This window comes from Cygnus olor, chromosome 2 (assembly GCF_009769625.2).
Source record: "Cygnus olor isolate bCygOlo1 chromosome 2, bCygOlo1.pri.v2, whole genome shotgun sequence".
NCBI lineage: Eukaryota > Metazoa > Chordata > Aves > Anseriformes > Anatidae > Cygnus > Cygnus olor.
In genome coordinates, this window is record NC_049170.1 from 130,059,248 (window position 1) to 130,074,653 (window position 15,406).

General features: G+C 41.9%; 1 protein-coding gene across 2 annotated transcripts; it reads right to left on the reverse strand.

The window, feature by feature from the left end:
• Window positions 1-633: 633 nt before the first annotated feature.
• On the reverse strand, window positions 634-13,945 carry LOC121064508 (interleukin-7-like). Of its 2 annotated transcripts, none has more exons than XM_040546122.1 (5): window positions 11,579-13,909; window positions 8,288-8,430; window positions 4,579-4,665; window positions 3,631-3,783; window positions 634-1,787 (listed from the first exon to the last, which is right to left on the reverse strand). In XM_040546122.1, exons 1-5 carry the CDS (start codon window positions 11,586-11,588, stop codon window positions 1,635-1,637), a joined length of 546 nt encoding a protein of 181 aa, XP_040402056.1. In that variant the 5' UTR covers window positions 11,589-13,909; the 3' UTR covers window positions 634-1,634. The 2 variants fall into 2 exon arrangements, with proteins under 2 accessions (XP_040402056.1, XP_040402057.1); XM_040546123.1 differs by having other exon boundaries at window positions 1,624-1,787; window positions 3,539-3,783; window positions 11,579-13,945.
• Window positions 13,946-15,406: the final 1,461 nt, after the last annotated feature.

Genomic DNA, 15,406 nt, shown 5'->3' on the forward strand with positions numbered 1-15,406 from the left:
CTGTTGCCTTTTCCTATTACATAAAAGGGTTGTGGGTTGGGCTGATTTTTTTATTGCTTTTTTTTTTTTTTCCCAGTTTGAAGTTAAAGTTGCAATCCCTTAAATCGAGAGCTAAAAAGAATATGTGAAAATCTCAGTCACATATTTACAAAGATCCAATTCAAAGATACAAAGATACAAACTCAAGAAGTTTCCTCGCCATAATTAGATATGGGTCCCTCACCATTAGCAATAGGGCACACTGGGTTTAATGGATTCAGTCAGCAGATTTTACTCCAGTCAGAAGAGGTCCATACAGTTGTTTAAATCACATCCCACCATTTTTTCAATCTTGTGTTTTGAATACCAAAGATTTCTCTGAGTAGTTCCACAGAAAATTTTCACTCTGAATCAGGAAAGAACGGGCTTAGTTGAAGATATCCCAAAATATTTAGTCCAAGTTGGACAGCTGGTCTGGAACTGTCTACCTAAATTATAGGGTTATAAGCAATTAAGAAACAGATATTTTATAATAGGAAATCTCATGCAGCTGGATCTTACAAAAGCCACTGTGATTTTAATGACTAGCTGTGGAAAAAAAAAAAAAGCTAAGAAAGGAGTAATGACACTCAAAAAGCCAACAGCCCAATTCCATAGAAGACAAATATTTTATTATCAAAGGAGTTATATCAATGTAAGAAACTGCAAAAGAGTTATAAACATCTATAAAAATACCTCTATTTATCCAAAATTAAATATGAACACTTTATTAGTTAAATGCCAATATATTATTCTCTGAAAGTATTCACACATTTTGAGTCACGTTTTTCTAACACGTTAAACACGTTATATAAAATAATTGCATATAAGAAATCACAATCCAAAGGTAAGAAATTCTAGGTCCTCTGTCAGCTGACTCCAATAACCAAATGCATAACGCTATTGCTGTTTCCAGTCAGCTGAGCAAACTTACATTCAGGCATCCCATTTCTCGCCTTCCGTATGCCTCGCTGTCTTGCCTCTGCTTCAGCCAGCAGAACTGTGCTAAATCTCTCAAAAATCACTACCCTTCCAAGGTTTTTAAAACAGTTTACCTTTTTCCCATTTTTCAAACCTAAATCAATTTGTGAACCCATTAGATGCTCACACTGAAAACATTATTGCATTAGCAGAACAAACTCAAGAGCTGCTGCTTGTTTGGTAAATTGTTCATTTTGGTCCTTGATGTGTTTTCTATAGGTAGAAAGAAATCAGCTGCTCTTCCATACTGATTTTTTTTTTTTTTTTGGCCTGCAGCTTCTAAGATTTTTTTATAAATTGCAGTAGACATCTAAGTGGATTGCTTTCATATGAAGGTATTACAAAGTCACTCAGAAGATCAGAAAATTCAAAGTACTTTCCAGAGCACGAAGGTGGGACACAACCTTCTCCGGAGTTTTTTTGTTTCAAACACTGGTCTCTATTTCCCCTTCTCGGACTTTAGCAGCTTGGTTTAGCTGTTTCTATTTATTCCATCTCCAGGATCAAAATACGGTAGCTTTACATCCGAATTCCGGTATTCATGTAAGCAAACAGAGTTACTCATAGGATGCATATGAAATGCAAAGATACCAAGTAATGCCACTTTGAAAGAAAAGAGCAGGATTCATCTGGAATCACCTGGAAATTATTTTTTCAAATTTATTCCAGCAGGATCGAAGGCTAGATATATTCTCTTTCAGTTCACAAAATTCGTGGTTACATTTCTTTTTTGACTGTTCACCTGTTTCTCTATCTTCATTATTATGTGTGTTTATCTGCGTGCAAACCTGAAACACGATAGTTTACATTGTTAATTGAGAAGTGTTAATTCTTTTTATACAGACATATTTTAAAGCAAACTAATTTCATTACGTCTCAATAAATAATGCAGGTATCTTACGTGGTAACTTAGCCAGAATGCTGGGCTCCTCACAAAATGTGCCATGGCAGGGCCCAGCCTGCATCAGTTCTCACTGTGAACACAGCCCTATTGCGGCCGCTTCCTGCTGATTTGGGAGAACGCAGCCTTAATGCTCTGCAAGTAAAGGCATCTGAAACCAGTCTGTGCAATTGAGAATACCTACGTCCTCTGTCAGCGGTTTAAAATCTATCCTCAATTAATTTAAGGACCCGAAGAACAAAGCCAATTAATCTGTGAGCCAAGCTTCAAAAGCTATGCCTGTACGTGTGCTACCTTGAGACTGACGGAGCCAAACAGTCCTGTTCCGGATGCTGGCCCTAAAGTTCAGGGTCTCACCAGACTGGGCTTCTTGTACACATTCTATGATTGCGATTTCACAGAATCACACAGAAGGGTTAAGGTTAGAAGGGACCTCTAGAGGTCACCTGCTCCAACCCCCTGCCCAAGCAGGGACACCCAGAGCAGGCTGCCCAGGACCATGTCCAGGCTGCTGTTGAAGATCTCTAAGGAAGGAGACTCCTCAACCTCTCTCGGCAACCTGTGCCAGGGCTCTGTCACCCACACAGTACAGAAGTGCTTCCTGAACCTCCTGTGTTCCAGTCTGTGCCCATTGCCTCTTGTCCTGGCTCTGGGCACCACTGAACAGAGCCTGGCTCCATCCTCATTGCATCCTCCCTTCAGCTATTTATACACATAGATAAGATCCTCCCTGAGCCTCCTCTTCTCCAGGCTGAAATAATAGATATTATGGACTTTTATAAGACGTTATAGACTTTTACAGACTGTCACAGAGTTTTACCAAATGACTTTAATGTAATTGGTCCTTAAATAAAACCAGGCATCCACGGGGTTAGGTGACACTTCTATTACTGAACTAGGAGACTTTTTACGGTTAGGCAAAAGTTAGATTCACCAGAGTTGTATAAGCAAAATATAGACACCAACGTTTACTTTGAAGATCTGGTTCTTAGGTTATATGTTTCTCCATATTAAGGAGAAAAAAAAAAAGAGTTAAATGTAGCCTTCAATTCACCTGTGTAAGCCAACCACAAAGAATTATAACCTTTGGTGCCTACAAGGAGGCTTTTTGATGTTGGCCCATTAGGTAGAACTGCAGGCCACACTTAAAAGAACACTTTTCCTTCTCTCCGGTAGATCATTGCACTAGATTTGACTGACATATTAAAGAGTTGATGTTGCCATTAACTGAAAATATAAATACTTTCATATCTAACTACTCTTGTTGAGTTTGAGATATTGTGGATAAAATTAAGATCAATAATCAAAGGGATTATGGAAAGGAGAGAAACTCCCACTAATTATTTGTTGAAATAAGCCACCTTAAACATTAATTTTAAGGTAGAAACCCAATGTGAAGTAGCAAGCGTGATTTTACATATATGGAAGTTAAAGGAAATCTCTGCATAAGTGTGATCTTTGTCTTTTACTGGAGAATTAATTGAGGTCTTTCACTACTAAACCAGAGTACATATCTTGACTACAGACATCCAGATCACTGACTTAAATAGTCTTTGCACCGGGTTTAATGTCTGTTACAAGACGTGCTGCTGTACAGAGCAAAATTTGTCATGCATGTAATGTGCATGATAGATATACCTTTGAGAGGTAGATGTGATAATCTGTGCTGAAGAGCTCTGAGGAGTAAGCCACGTACTTCCAGTAAACTGTAGACCATCACTACCACTCACCTTTTCTTTTTTATGTCTTTCACATTTGCACTGTAGAACTTGTAACGTCCCACATGAGACTAATGCTGCTTTCCATCTAAATTCTTTGCTGATTTTTTGCTTATTAAAGAATTTGAGCATGTTGCATGCCATACTCTGTAGTGATTCTATTTCCTGTGAAGAGAGCAAGAAAAAAAAACTTGCTGAAAAGTCTGTGCACTGTTAATTCCATGTAGTGTTTGTCTTAAAACACAAGCTCCATCAGTAACCATTAGCTTCTTTATCTGGCGTAACAACAGTCTGTTCCAATAAATCATGACTAATCTGACCCAATTGCCATCTCTTCAAAATATTTAAAACATCAATTTGTAATTAGTAATAATAATGCTAGCAATAATATTAGTAAGGATACTAGGGATAAATCCTGGCCTTAATGAAAGCAGCTGACACAATCAGGAAAATGCTGCCCAGTTTTTGAACTCAGTCCTTTTACCAAGTCATGATAAAATCCACAGCTACAACGGACAATTGTGCTTTCTGTTATTTAAGATCTGCCCAGACTATTAATTTTAAAGCTCTCACATCTGAAGTGGAAACACTAGCTAACATGATTTCTGTAGAAAAACAAAAACAGATGTTGGAAAAATTTTGTTTACTTCCATTGTCAAAATACAATCAGTGTTCTGTACTAATTTGTATTACAAATTTAAAGCAATTGTTGCAGTAGAAAAAAAATAAAAAGATTTCTGATGTGGTATTGTTTAATATTTCAATTGAAAAAATATCTATTTACTGGACAGATTCTATGATTCCAAATTCCTAAAAGGAATATTCCTGAACACCACGATTTGACAATTAAAAAATATTACATTATTCACTATCACAATGTGTTATTCAGGGAGCGGATTGTACGAAGAACCCTCTGGGGTTCGTATTCTCTAAAGTAATTTATGAGAAGCTAAATTTTACCTGAGTATCATTGCAGAAGAACACCTTGCTATGTTCATGTTTTTTATTCTTGCAGCACCTGTCACGATACTCTGCTGACATATTTACCTGTAAAATATAATATATGTTTAATCATGGAAGTATTTTTAATCAAATGAGCCAAGTTTCTCACTTATAGCTGGTGACCTTAACACTAAATTGCTCGGTAGGATCTCCTCTGTTGTAGCAGGGTCAGTGTACAGTTCTGAGCTTTCCCTTGGCAAGCAAGCAAAGAAAACCCCAATCCAGCTACAGTTTGCAAAGGTACTCACAGAATCACACAGAATCACAGAAATGTTGAGGCTGGAAGGGACCTCTGGAGGTCAGCTGGTCTAAGTCCCTTGGGCAGGTTGCCCAGGACCATGTGGAGGCAACTTTTGAAGATCTCCAAGGAGGGAGACTCTACAGCCTCCCTGTCAGTGCTCTGTCACCAACACAGTAAAGAAGTGCTATATTCATTGCATGTTACATGCCTATGTTCAGGGGAAGCTCCTGTGTTTGTGCCCATTGCATCTTCTCCTGCCACTGGGCACTACTGAAAAGAGCCTGGCTCTGTCTAGTTGCATCCTGCCTTCAGGTATTTATTGATGAGATCCCTCCTGAGCCTCCTCTTCTCCAGGCAGACCAGTCCCAGCTCTCTCAGCATCTCCTCACAGGAGAGGTGCTCCAGTCCCTTGCTCCTCACCCTTCACTGGACTCTCTCCAGTAGCTCTCTATCTCTTTTGTAACACAGAGCCTCTAACTGGACACAAGTCTATTCATTTTAAACTTTCATACTCCATTGAATTACTTGGTCTTTTAGCATTTAAAAAACTACAGAAATATTTAAATCTTACACAGACATCAAACACAATGTTTGTCAATGTTTGTCTTAATAAATACAAGCCCTAGGCACCTAAACATATTCTAGCATTAACTTAACATGTGGATTTACAGAACATGTATCTCAAGATAATCTGAAGCCAGTACACTTGCTCTCTTTGTGTGGCCATAATCTTTTATCAATGGTTTATACTCTCCGCTTTTTGTTCTGCTTTCATGGTTGTCACCCACAACTGAATCTAACTCAAAAAAAAACCCTTCTGTTTCTTCTTCAGCCTGTATCCATATAACTTAATGCAACCAAAAAAGCTTTAAAAAAGAAGACAGCTCCTGTCAATACTATATTAGCTCTCCTCATTTAGGTGTGCATATGAACACATTAGTCAACCTCATATTTAGGGCTTTTTTGCAGATTTTTGCATAATACTTGTATTTCAGCAGGTCATCCAAGATGAACAGCACTTTCTACAGGAAGGGTTTTCAAACCCAGGAGTTTAGGGAGCCAAATATTCACTGACACAAAAAAGCATTAGGAATATAATGCTCATCTCTACTTGTACCACAGCAGACTGAAATTCTACTGCAATCATAGAGCACCAAGATCTAAAATAAATAAATAAATAAATAAAATAAATCATCCTAAAACTCAGTTTTATCTGCAACTTTATTTTCTAACCACTAAGAAGTCACTGACCCCTCATCTATAGCATATTGTAGTAACCATTTCTGAAGGCAGTTTATTTGCTGTGGCTAAAGCAACCAGAGAGAAATCCTGGCCTCAAAAAAGGCATTAGTGAAAATCAAATTAATCTCTGAAGGTCTAGTATAGAACCCACTGGTCGCCTCCATGACTGTGTCCAAACATCAGGTTGAGGGACTGAAAGTTACTGACTTTGGCTATACAATTGCAGGAAAGTTCCTAGTGAACAGTTGCTATGACCCAAAGGGCAATGTCCCTAATATTTGCTGTTAAGCTATAGTGACAAGACTCTACACTGATTTTACATAAAAAAACAAGTTAATCTCTCTTAAATGGGAGAAAATATAGACTGGCAAATGAGGAAAGTTACACCGCAGTTGCTTGTGCATGTCTATTCTAGCAAGTCAGAACTTCGGAGTTCAATACATTCCCACTACCTTTCACAAACATTAATGCTTGAAGTTTTGTTTATTAGTTTGTTTATTATTTAAACAGAAAACACCCTCCTGGCTTCTCTGGCCCTGCAGCTCCAGCAGAGCTGGGATGCGCCTCATGGTTCTGCACTGCAGGAAGACAGCAGGATCTGTTTCCCAGAGGCTCTCCTTCCTGACATGTTGGTACCTCTTATAGGTCACCAATCACTTTGTCACTAAAAAAGATGACAAACTAAAGGTGCTATCTGTACTAACATGGCCATGATTTTTTGCCCGTCTTTGGTGCCTTGTTGAGGACAATGTGATTTCTCTATGCAGAAGACAGAAAAGCAGTAGCTTTCACTTTTTGTAGTCTCAAGATTATCACACACATGATCAGAATGTTTTTGAAAATTAAATGATCTTTCCCTGAACCTAAAGGTATTTTGCTTCCAGGGAAGGGTTGATGCGTCTTGGTAAAGAAAGGTTGGAAACCACCAGCATAATGCTCTGAATGATGGTAGTGGATGCTAAGTGTGAAGAAATATAATAGCTCTCTATTTCACCTTTGGAAAAAACACCATCTATCACTCACACTTCATGCGAACAGATCTTGATTTAAGACTGCAACAGAATGGTGAGTTCTACTGTAGTGACAAACTGTCAGAAAAATCCCCTTTTCGTAGAAATGCCTCTGCTAATCCAAGAGTGGAAAGTGCTTTCTCCCATGAAAGCGTTCTTGGCAGACTAATTTGTTAATAAATTCTTGATGAAGATAAGTTTGAGGCATGGATCTGTAAACTCTAGCAATGTACGTTTGTATACCTGTAATAGTTGTAGGTGATAAAGCCATGATGGAGGAGAGGTTGCTACTTGCAACTGAGAAAGTTAACTTTTTCTCTGCTGCTATCTTGAAAACTTGATTCTTTGTTGGTTATATAAAATGTATTGGTAGGTAAAATAGAAAGAAACTTCTATTGTAATATGGGTGAGTTTTACATCACTTGCATTAACTACAAATGTATTAATTTACTACTTAACCTTTAGAAAGGTACCTTGTTAATTCTGAATGATTATGATGATAATGATATGAATATCTAGGACTATTAAAATGATAATATTCTCTGTTAATGAAGCAAAAATCTTAAACAGTTGAAAAATGAAAGATTTCAGTCACTCTCCATAAAAAATGTTTCAATACACAGAAATATCCAAACAAGTCCACTTATCTAAAGTTTTAATAGCAGGGTTTTACCTTTAAAATGGCCAATTAATGGGCTCACTGGCTGGAATATAACATAGAAATTGTTTTGAAAATCAGTGACTTGAATTTTGTGCCTCTGTTCATTTGTATTCAATGGACAACATAAAACTTTAGTCAAGAAGACTATAGTTAGTAGAGAAAATTGCAGGCTGTGGAATGCTTTCTTCTCTTGACAAGAAAATAAAACACGTAGTAATAAAACTACCTTTAAAAAGTGTTTTTTTTTTTTTTTTTTAATATACTGCTTAGGTCCAAATGGTACTTGTGTCTAACTACTTGGTGTACAAACACAAACCATGTATTTGCCATGTATTTGTACAGGCAAATAGGCAGCACGCCCTCAAATAAAGCCACAATCCCAGTACAACATGCGATTTTACAATTGTCTTCTATCAAATGTTAACATTAGAGCTTTTTTGTTTGGTCATTGTTTGTTTTTTATTATTTGCTATCATCTAAAAATAATTAGGAAGCCCAAAAGCTATTACCTACCAGCTCATCGATGTCGTGGCTTAGTATATTCTCATACTTCACACGGATCTCAGCTGTTTTATTTCCCATTGTACAACTAGATGAATTCACTGGTGACAGAACAAGAAGTAGTGGCAGAACCCGAAAGATAGATCTAAAAAAGGCTGGATTACAACAAGAGCAGTTAAGTACACATTGAATACCATAGAATATAACCTGTATTAACAAATACATTCTGTAATCTGTTAAAACAGTTTAAAGGGGATCTTTGTACAACCAAATGACCTGTACCTTGAGGGAAAGATTCAGCTCCAGAGTAAAACACTAGCTGAGCATCTAAACTTCCTCATACTGAAGGGTGATTTAGCCACTGTGGTTGAGAGCCTTCAGTTATTAAGCTGACCAGCCACTTCATGTCAACTTGGGCTGAATTCCTATCCAGTCTGTAGAAAGCATTGATGAGGTCTCTCCATTGACCATAATGGGGCCATAACCGTCTAGTAGTACATATGTAGACAAATAAGTGCCCTAGTGAAACAGACGTAGACATTCAAGTGTCTGCAGCTGAATTCCACCTTAACTAGTGATTTTTCCTACAATGAATTCTGTAAGTGCTCATGGACACGTGTGTCTGGCTGATCAGATGTAGAAGCCCATATTAGTGGCTGCACATGAGACAAGGTAGCAATACAACTTTCTCTGCAAGTTTTTGAAATCCTTTGGAGCAAGCCTCACTGCTCCTCACCGTTTCTCCCCTCAGTGGACCATCTTGCTTTGCTCAGACCACTGGTCTTCTCTCCTTGCATGACATCCAGGAAAACAGGAGCTTTGTGAGGATGGGCAAAGAGAGAAAGGACCAAAATAACTGGTCAGCCTGAAGGCACTGATGGTAACTAGAGGCTGCTGGTGACTAGCCTGATGCTGGGAGTGAGGAAGCTAATAGGAAGCTAGTAACCGGACACTGGCCTACAGATGGATGGAGTAGGATGATGCTTAAACGGAAGGTTGTAGGGAAAAGGAAAAAAAAAAAAAAGAAAAAGCTAGAAGTTTGTGTTGGAGGATCATCAAAGACCACAGCAAATTCCTGCAGTATTATGAGCTGTTTCTACCCATCTCTGCTACTCAGTAAGACCAACAAACCTACACAGAGTAACTGGAGACACCAGAGTTGCCAGGAAAGGCAGAAGGAATGCCCTGACCCTACAGCTTCCTTCCTTCCTCTCTGGTGAGGATGGGAGCACTGAGCCCAGCCAGACACTCAGAGTTGGGCATCTCTGGACTTGGCATCACTTGTGAATCCCAGCCTCAGAAAGAAATCCTGAATAACTGCAGAACACTAGAGATGAAAGTAAAATATGTATCCCTGAATACACTTTTAAAATACTTATTCTGGGTGCATAGCTTCAAGGAAGAAAGAAGTGAAACTTGACCATAGTCTTTACTGAGCCATGTAACCTCCGTGATGCAAGAACCAGGGTCATGCCATGACTGTCTGCTGTCCACAGAAAGTCCCTCACAGCCCAGCCCAGCCCTACCGCATGCTGCTGCTTCAGAGAAGGACGCGTATCACTTTTCTGCCTACCAAAGCCTTTTTTCTGACAGTGTACTTGTGAACATGCTGTGATGTACACCTCTGTCCTAGAAACAGGACTGGAAGATTTTCACCTGTACAATTCCATTTTTGTTTTCTTGTGGCAGGCTGCCTGCCAATTTTGCACGGGAAATTCATTTGGCTGACAACCAAACAATCTAACCTTTTCAGACACTGATCATCAGACCTGTCTATGAGGATTTCAAGAAATCTAGCCTGACGAGATTTGAACCTACAGGCAGAAAATACAAAAAATAGTGCCTATGCAAGGCAGATAGGACCTCCAGATGGACATCTGACTTCCACAGAGCTTCACCTTTGTAAATCTCAATGCTAATTACCTCTACTCCAAGAGAATTATCAGTTTGTAGGACTGGGATTTGTACAACTGTGATACCAAAAAGATGTTGCAAAAGCATGCTAGAAGTCAATTACAGGACAACATTTTTTCCAGCATACCATTGCACCTCTTGATTCCAGTACAAATTAAAAAAGGAACTGTAATACATACACACTTCCAAAAAAGTGATACAAACAACTCAGCTTCAAAAGGACATTTCGGAGACACAAATAACCACCTTCTAAATTAAAGTCACTGTAACAGATTCCATCACTTTTAAAACTTTTTTTCCAGTAAGAATGGAGTGACTGATGAAAACTGCAAAATCACTTCTCTTCCTCTTGTTTTACTTTCTCTGTATTGGTCAGGTGGCGAATCTTTTAAGTGAGGAAACGACAGAATCAGAGCAGATAATTCTGAAAGGGATGCTGCACACTCACAAAGCCCCTTGACCTACAGCAGGATCCCAACGCAACCAGTTTAGATGTTCCTAAATGAGTCCTCTGTTAGATGAGCATCCTAAAGAGTCCCAGCAGCTTTGGGGTGAGCTAGTACCTTCCCACGAAGCAGAGCTGATAGCGGCCATATGGCTAGCGCTTCTGAAGAAAGGAATCTTACATTGCTGGTAAACCCCATTCTTTCAGCAAACTCCTGAAAAGCTCCTAAGTTTTATGTGGAAACCCCCAGCAAATTCTCCGAGGAAAGCCGGGAAGACTCAGCATTCCAGTATTTCCAAATGGAAAAAAGCCCCTCTTTATGGTCCAAAAAATCCCCTTTTCCTCCGCTTCGTGCAAGCGACCCTCCCGCGCCCCGGGGCTGCGGGCTCCCCCCCGCAAACCTCCCGCGTTATAGTGCGGCTGCCGTGCCCCTGCTCGCCCACCCGACACCCGCAGCGACCCTCGACGGCAGCGGCCCGGCGGAGGCTTTCTGCCCGCCCGCCCCCAGCCCTCGCAAGGGGCGCGGGGCTCGGCTGCAGCCCCCGGCGCTGCGCGGCACCTGCTCGGGGCGCGCCCCCGCGGGGCGGACCGCGGGTACCCGCGGAGCTCCGCGCAGCTCCCCCAGCACCACCACCTTTTTTCACCACCACCCGCCCCCCCCGCCCCGGCCACTTTCCCGGCAGCGGCCGGGCTGGGAACGGGGCTCTTTTACTTTCATTCTAAGGACAAAATAGGAAAGAAAAAAAAAAAAAAAAAAAAGAAAAGAAAAGCAAAACTGGGAATTTCCCCGTGGCCGTCACCGCGGGGATAAAAGGGCACCGGGCGGCACCGCGCAGCCACAGAGGAGGCGAGGAGGCGGCGGGCAGGCGGCGGAGCGGTGAGCGGTGCGCGGGTGCGGAGAGGAACCGGGGGGGCGCGGCGCTGCGCGGCGCTGCGCTCCTTACCATGGGACATGGTCCGCCGGGGGGGTGGCAGGGAGCAGCGGCGGCGGCTCGGCGGTCATGGTGGCGGCGCCGTCTCGCCCATGGTGCCAGGGGGCGAGCCTGGGGGCGAGCGGAGCCGCGACGGGGGGGAGCGGGAGAAGAGGGGGGTGCTCAGCACCCCGGGCGGTTGCCGTCGGGGGGCGCGGCGCTGTCAGACCCGGCTGCGGCTCGGCCGGGCTTTGCTGTTCCCATGGGGCTTCCGCCGGCCGCAGGTACTTTCGCTTTCTGCTCCCGGAGCTGCCGTCGGGCTCTCCGCGGGCGGCGCAGGGCTCCGCGGCCTCAGCGCGGAGAGCAGGGTGCGGGCGGCTGGCCGGCCGCCAGGGGAGGAGGCATCCCGGGGGAGGCCGGCGGCAGGTCCCGGGCCGGCAGGAGAAGGAACCCGAGGAGCGGGGAGAGGCCGTCGGGGCTCCCCGAGGGCGGCGGCTGCGGCGGGGCAGAGCCGGCGGGGGGTTACATAGGGCCCCGGTTACACGCCCAGTGCCGGGTGCGCGGCCAGGGACGGAAGGATGGACCTTGGCAGTGCGCGTGGAAAGAGCCGCTCATCCGCGGGGAGGAAATCCGTAAAAAAAAAAAAAAAAAAAAAAATAAAAAAAAAAAAAAGGAGGGAAGGAAAAAAAAAAGGATTCTGGAGTGGCTCTGTGGAAGGACTTGGGTGGCCAGCGTTCTCCCGAGAGCTTGGTGCCTGGGTTGGTCGGGGAGGAGGGACTGCCAAGGGGCTCCCCATCAGGTGCCGGCTCACCCCAGGGTGCCCGGCGTCAGCTCGGGAGAGCAAGGTGGTTGGTTTTCTTGGGGCTTTGTATTTTCCCCAGCATCGTGAGAAATCTGGAAGGATTGACTGAAACTGGTGAATGGCTCGGGAAGGTGTTGTAGTGTAGACTCAGCTCAAATTCTAACAGACATTGTTGTAGCTAGATATCTCCCTAGCTAGATATCTCCCTATAAATGCAAAAATTGATGTTTTGCTGCAAGTGAAAAGGCTTGGAATAAAATAGGGTATGAAATGTCTTTGTAGCATCCCCTCCCCACTGCCTCCCACCAACATACTTTTTGTGTTTTGAGATCTCTGTCCCATTTTCAGCTGCACCAGCACAAAAGGCTGACTCCAAAACCCCTCTGTCTTCTTGTAAGGCTGCTTACCTAAGAGTGGGGCATGAGTATCAAGGAATAAATTCATGGACTTGGCAAAGGCGTAGACTTCTCAGGATGTTTTCCACCCATTCTTGCTCACTGGAATTGTGCCACTTCATTCATGTGCAAGTGCCTTGGCAGTACTTAGCAATTTTTACTTTCAGGGTGCTTGTCTCCAGACTGCACTCTGCTTTGGATGGGGTGCATATTTCTCATTAGGTTTTCTGTGGAAAACGTTTTAGTCCTTTGTTATAAGTATTATGACAAGATTCAAGAGTGAGGATGTTTTCCACCCCTTCAGCTTTGAGCGAGTTGACTTTGGTAACAATTTCATGCCACTAGCATACTGTTTGGGCAGGGGATGGTGGTGATGAGTACCAACATAGCTCCATACAGAGAGCATGCACCTGGCTTTCCTTGTTCCCTTAATGCATGGCAGGCTGTATTTGACAGATGGGTCAGATCTTGAATTTGGTCAAGGATTTTGCCCCACTAATAGATACGTCATCTCATTCTTAAACGTTTCCTAAGTTGTCACTCTTTTCATTATTATTTATTAAGTCTTCTTCCGCCAAGTGTTGTCTGCAAACGTGCCTCCAGGCACATTTAAATTTGCTGCTGTACAATGTATATTTATGCCTAGCTATTTTCGTGGTCTGGTACTTACAAACTAAAAGGTTTTGAAAAAGCTTCAGGATAAAGCTCCATACATACAAAAATATATCCACAAGATCAACTTTATTCCAGGCACATCCTCCTAATTTCTTATGATTGTACACGTGTGCTCATATGTGACACGAGGTATTTTATGCAGGTGTTAGTAAATTGTCAGGGTGTAAAACACACGGGAAGACTTCTTTAGCTGGTTTGGATATGCTAGTTTACTGGCTACCTGAAACATCAGAAGGACCGATAATTGTTTCAATTTAAATTCAAAACAATGCTCGTTGTGATTCATGGGAAAAGGCAGCATAGTAGCTTTACATATTAATAGGATCATGACTCTGAATGGTAATGCCGGAGTGTAATAGCAGTTCTGCTGTTTTCTTTGGTAGTGGCAGGGTCTTGTCTTGCCGTTTTGTAAGATGAAGAATCCGTGGTGTGCTGAATGGATGTGGGACTTTTCCTTTAGTCAAAATGAGGAATAAGTGGCGTGAGCTGTGCTTTGGCCCTAGCCCTGGACTGTGGTATACACTTATGATGCAGATGTTATTTGATGTATTTGTGTGTGGTTGGTGCTTAAATGTTCAAGGTTTGACTGTTATTTTTATTTATTTTTTGTGTGTGTGTACGTTTGGTATCATTATATGGATTTTGTTTTCAAAGCACCTCTTTTAGTGATGTAGTAAGGATTTTTCAGAAAAGATTACCTACAAAAGGATCAAATACAAATCTTCAGAACAGTATATTCAGCAAATATAATTGCCTATTTTTTTTTAAGAATGAATGGACACCAACCAGTTGAAATATTAAAAGAAAGAATTTGACTGATTATTCGAGTATCATCTTAACAGCCAGTTTTAATCAAGAACTCACGAAAGGAGTCTTGAAGGTTTTTTTCACCTGAGACCGAATCTAAATGAGTGATGGTGGTTTGCCCGTTTTACAAAATGCATTTGGTGCCGAGCTGTAGCTAGCGAGCTCTCCCTCTGGAGCAGGACGGAGCTGTGGCTTGGTGGGCAAAACCGTCGGAGGAAGAGTCAAACTGAAACACTCCTGTCGAGTTTCTCATACATTAAGTGTCCCACTTCTTTTTAATACCCTGGCAGTTGATAGAACCATCTGTTTTAATACGAGATGGGCTAGCTTCACTACGTAAATAATTTGACTGAGCAAAATTCCAAATAAGTGACTTCTGGAAGGATGCAGTATAACGCAGGGCATTAGTGCAAATGTGTGCAGTTTTCTCCTTCATCCACCTTTCAGGAATAACTTTTAAAACAGTAAAAGAAGATACTTCAAATTGCATTGCTAATGACTGAAAGGCACCAGTAATTTTATCTGCTCATGGATGAACATACTCCATGGTTCTGTTCCATACATTTTTTGAGGATAGTTTCTCTAAACTAGTTTGATTTTAAAGGAGATCTCTTGTCTCTTGACCTGGTAAAATCTGCTTCTTGGACAATCAGCTATTTTGGCATTATATATTGATATCCACTGGAATACCAATATTCCTGGATAACGACATGATTGCAAAGCACATGATTTCTTGTTAAGACCCCATTCTCGTAAGACTAAGTACTTCTGGGAATGTTGCTGGCTTTCTACAGCTGTTACTTGTCAGCTTGAGAAGATCTTTACTCATGCCTTTAGACTGGACTTCAGGCTGCTTGCAAAGTTGCACTACCGTTAGTGAATGATTTTATTATTGGGAAAAATAGTTTAAAAGTTAGAACATTTTTATTTTATTATGGAGTAAAACGTAGATGTGATAGTTGTCATGACCTGGTGCAACTCAGGAAAGTGTGGTCACCGCTGTGAATGAATTTATTTTTAAGAGTATATTTGTCTGGTACTTATGCTATCCTCATCTAACTGCAGGGGAGGGGGAGAAGCAGAGACATGTTCCCTCCTCCTCCCACCCGCCAAAAAACCCCCAAACCACAAAAGGGTCCTGGATGAACTGCAGTTTGGAGTTTATTGTGCACCCAAAACTTC